Source organism: Quercus suber, unplaced genomic scaffold, assembly GCF_002906115.3.
Source record: "Quercus suber isolate HL8 unplaced genomic scaffold, Cork oak 2.0 scaffold_550, whole genome shotgun sequence".
In the NCBI taxonomy this organism is placed as follows: domain Eukaryota; kingdom Viridiplantae; phylum Streptophyta; class Magnoliopsida; order Fagales; family Fagaceae; genus Quercus; species Quercus suber.
Window position 1 is genome coordinate 215,425 of NW_027069998.1, and position 3,324 is coordinate 218,748.

Genomic DNA, 3,324 nt, shown 5'->3' on the forward strand with positions numbered 1-3,324 from the left:
CAAAAGAAACAAAGCAGTGACGGACGAAGTGAACAAGTTACTCACTGCTAACTTCATTCGAGAAGTTTATTATCCGGAATGGTTGGCCAATGTCGTCATGGTCAAGAACGCCAACGGAAATTGGAGGATGTGCGTTGATTTCACCGATCTAAACCAAGCCTGTCAAAAGATAGCTTCCCCCTGCCCAGAATTGATCAGTTAGTTGACTCTACTGCCGGGCACAAGCTCCTAACGTTCATGGACGCATTTTCCGGATACAACCAGATACAGATGGCTGAGGAAGTTCAAGAAAAAACTGCCTTTGTCACCAGCCAAGGGCTTTATTGCTACAAAGTCATGCCTTTTGGCTTGAAGAATGCAGGTGCCACGTACCAGAGGTTGGTAAATCAGATGTTCAGAGAACAGATTGGGAGAAATGTAGAAGTATACGTTGACGATATGCTCGTCAAGAGCCAAGAGGAGGACGATCACCTAGACGACCTCAGGGAAACATTCAACACGCTCAGACAATACTGCATGAAGTTAAATCCCTCCAAATGTGCTTTCGGAGTTTCATCAGGGAAGTTCCTTGGGTTCATGGTTTCGCGAAGAGGAATTGAAGCAAATCCGAAAAAAGTAAAAGCCATTCTCGAAATGTCTTCACCAAGGACAATTAAAGAAGTGCAATCACTCACGGGTCGGGTAGCAGCCCTCAACAGGTTCGTCTCTAGGGCAATGGATAAGTGCCTCCCTTTCTTCAAAACCCTGAAGAAGGCGTTTGCCTGGACGGAGGAATGCGAGGCAGCATTCCAAGACTTGAAGCAATACTTGAGTAATCCCCCACTATTAAGTCCGTCCAAAGAGGGTGAAGATATGTTCCTATACCTGGCAGTATCCGCCACGGCCGTAAGTGCAACCTAATCAGGGAAGAAGATAAGAGACAACTCCCTGTGTATTATGTCAGTCAGGCCTTCCAGGGAGTTGAGGCTCGTTATCCGCGAATTGAGAAGATCATCTTCGCCCTAATAGTGGCATCGAGAAAACTTCGTCCCTACTTCCAGGCCAATCCAATCAAAGTAATGACGGACCAACCCATCAAGAAAGCCATGAACAAACCCGATGCAGCTGGACGAATGGTGCAGTGGGCAATTGAGCTTAGCCAGTTCGATGTCGAATACTGTCAACGTATAGCCATAAAAGCCCAAGTATTAGCAGATTTTATAGCAGAATTCACCATCAATGAATAGGAGGAAAGTCGGGAAGACATCTGGACGATTAATACAGATGGGTCGTCCACAGAAAAAGGAGGAGGAGCAGGCGTCGTTATTGTTTCCCCCCAGGAAGATGTTCTCAAATATGGGGTTCAGCTGAAATTCCCTCTAACCAATAACAAAGCAGAATATGAGGCCCTGCTAACAGGACTCAGGTTGGCTCAGGCACTGGGAGCTGAAAATGTTATGATTAAGAGTGATTCGCAACTCGTCGTTGGACAGGCCAGGGGAGACTTCGAAGCAAAGGAAGCAAGGATGCAAAAATATCTCCAATTGACGAACCAACTAAGTAGCAACTTTAACCGTGTAGAGTTTATACAGATCCCACGCGAGCAGAATGTAGAAGCCGACGAAGTGGCACGGAGCGCTTCGACAAATGTTCCAGACGTGACCAGCAGGTGGAAGTTAGAAGAGCAAAACCTCCCCAGCATCAAGGAACTAGAAAACTTCTCTGTACACACCCCTCAAGGATGGACGAGCCTGATCCTATCCTTCCTCAAGGATGTACGATTACCATCAGACACTGAAGAGACCAGGAAAATCCATAAACGAGCTGCCCGATTTACCATATTGAATGACCAACTTTATAGAAGAGGTTTCTCTCAACCCTACCTGAAATGCCTAGAGGAAGAAGAGGCCAAGTACGTCCTCGAGGAGGTGCACGGGGGAATTTGTGGAGACCACATGGGGTCAAGATCTCTCGTCAGAAAGATCGTGCAAGCAGGCTACTTCTGGCCAACGATGCAGCAGGACGCATCTGATTTTGTGAAGAAATGTGACAGCTGCCAAAGATATGGGAATATTCAGCGAGTTCCAGGAGAAAGAATGACGACTATTTCCTCACCCTGGCCATTCGCGCAATGGGGAATCGATATCATGGGCCCCCTACCACAAGGAAAGAGACAAGTAAAGTTCCTGCTGGTCGCAATTGATTATTTTACAAAATGGGTCGAGGCAGAAGCTCTTGCAACAATCATAGAGGCTCAGGTACAAAATTTTGTTTGGAAAAATATTATTTGCAGGTTCGGGATTCCGAGGACGATCATATCTGACAACGGTCATCAGTTCGATAGCCAAAGGTTCAGATCATTTTGCTCAGGCCTAGGTATCAAGAACAAATACTCTTCGCCAGGACATCCTCAGGCCAACGGGCAGACGGAAGTAACTAACCGAACCTTACTCAAGTCCATCAAGTCCCGGTTAGTGGGGGCAAAAGGAGCATGGCCAGAGGAACTACTAGGCGTCTTATGGGCTTACAGGACGACGACAAGAACACCAACAGGAGAAACCCCCTTCAACCTAACATACGGCACGGAGGCAGTCATCCCGGTTGAAGTAGGCCTCACAAGCACCAGAAGGGAGTTTTTTGACGAAAGAAGCAATAAAAACTAGTTAAGATTGAACCTTGACGGTCTAGACGAAGTTAGAGACCAGGCCTCACAAAGAATGGCCAGGTACCAGCAAAAAATGGCAAGATACTACAATCAAAGAGTAAAGTTGAAAAGATTCAACATCGGTGACCTCGTCCTCCGAAAAGTAACTATAGCAATGAAGGACCCTGCACAAGGAAAATTGAGCCCAACTTGGGAAGTGCCTTACCGTGTCGTCCACTACTCACGACAAGGGAGCTACCATTTAGATGATCTGAACGGAAACAAGCTACCTCGTCCGTGGAACATCGAACACCTGAAAAGGTATTACAAGGAATGATTCGTGGCCCCATTGTAAGAAATTACCATAGTTTAGTGCCACATTTCCCATTAAAGCAAGTTATTTATATGCATTGTTTTCTGCAAGTTATATATTTTGCATAAGTAGTTATTCAGGATTCCATCAGTAATCATCTAGCATTTCAATCATCTCGTTCAAAGAAATCATCGTATTCTGATTACCTTTAACGAAGTTAAAAAATCATTCATCCAGATCAAAAAGACGATGACATCCTTCGATAGGATTCACATCGTCTAGATCAAAAAGACGAACTCAGCGAAAATGGTCTCATCATTCAGTTCACAAAAGGAATAAAATTCCTCGAAGAAGAATACACATCGTCCAGATTGAAAAGACAATGAAA

At 45.3% G+C, this 3,324-nt stretch overlaps 1 protein-coding gene across 1 annotated transcript; it reads left to right on the forward strand.

The window, feature by feature from the left end:
• The first annotated feature begins 237 nt into the window (after positions 1–237).
• On the forward strand, positions 238–2,642 carry LOC112035820 (uncharacterized). Its single transcript, XM_024068656.1, has 3 exons — positions 238–885; positions 948–1,184; positions 1,227–2,642. The coding sequence occupies exons 1-3, from the start codon at positions 238–240 to the stop codon at positions 2,640–2,642; spliced, it is 2,301 nt and encodes a 766-aa protein (XP_023924424.1).
• The last annotated feature ends 682 nt before the right edge of the window (positions 2,643–3,324 follow it).

Coding starts and splice junctions, on each gene's coding strand:
- LOC112035820 (XM_024068656.1), top strand. CDS start 238: ATGGACGCATTTTCCGGATACAACCAGATACAGATGGCTGAGGAAGTT. Junction 886..947: donor TGGCAGTATCCGCCACGGCC/GTAAGTGCAACC, acceptor TATGTCAGTCAG/GCCTTCCAGGGAGTTGAGGC. Junction 1,185..1,226: donor GTATAGCCATAAAAGCCCAA/GTATTAGCAGAT, acceptor ATCAATGAATAG/GAGGAAAGTCGGGAAGACAT.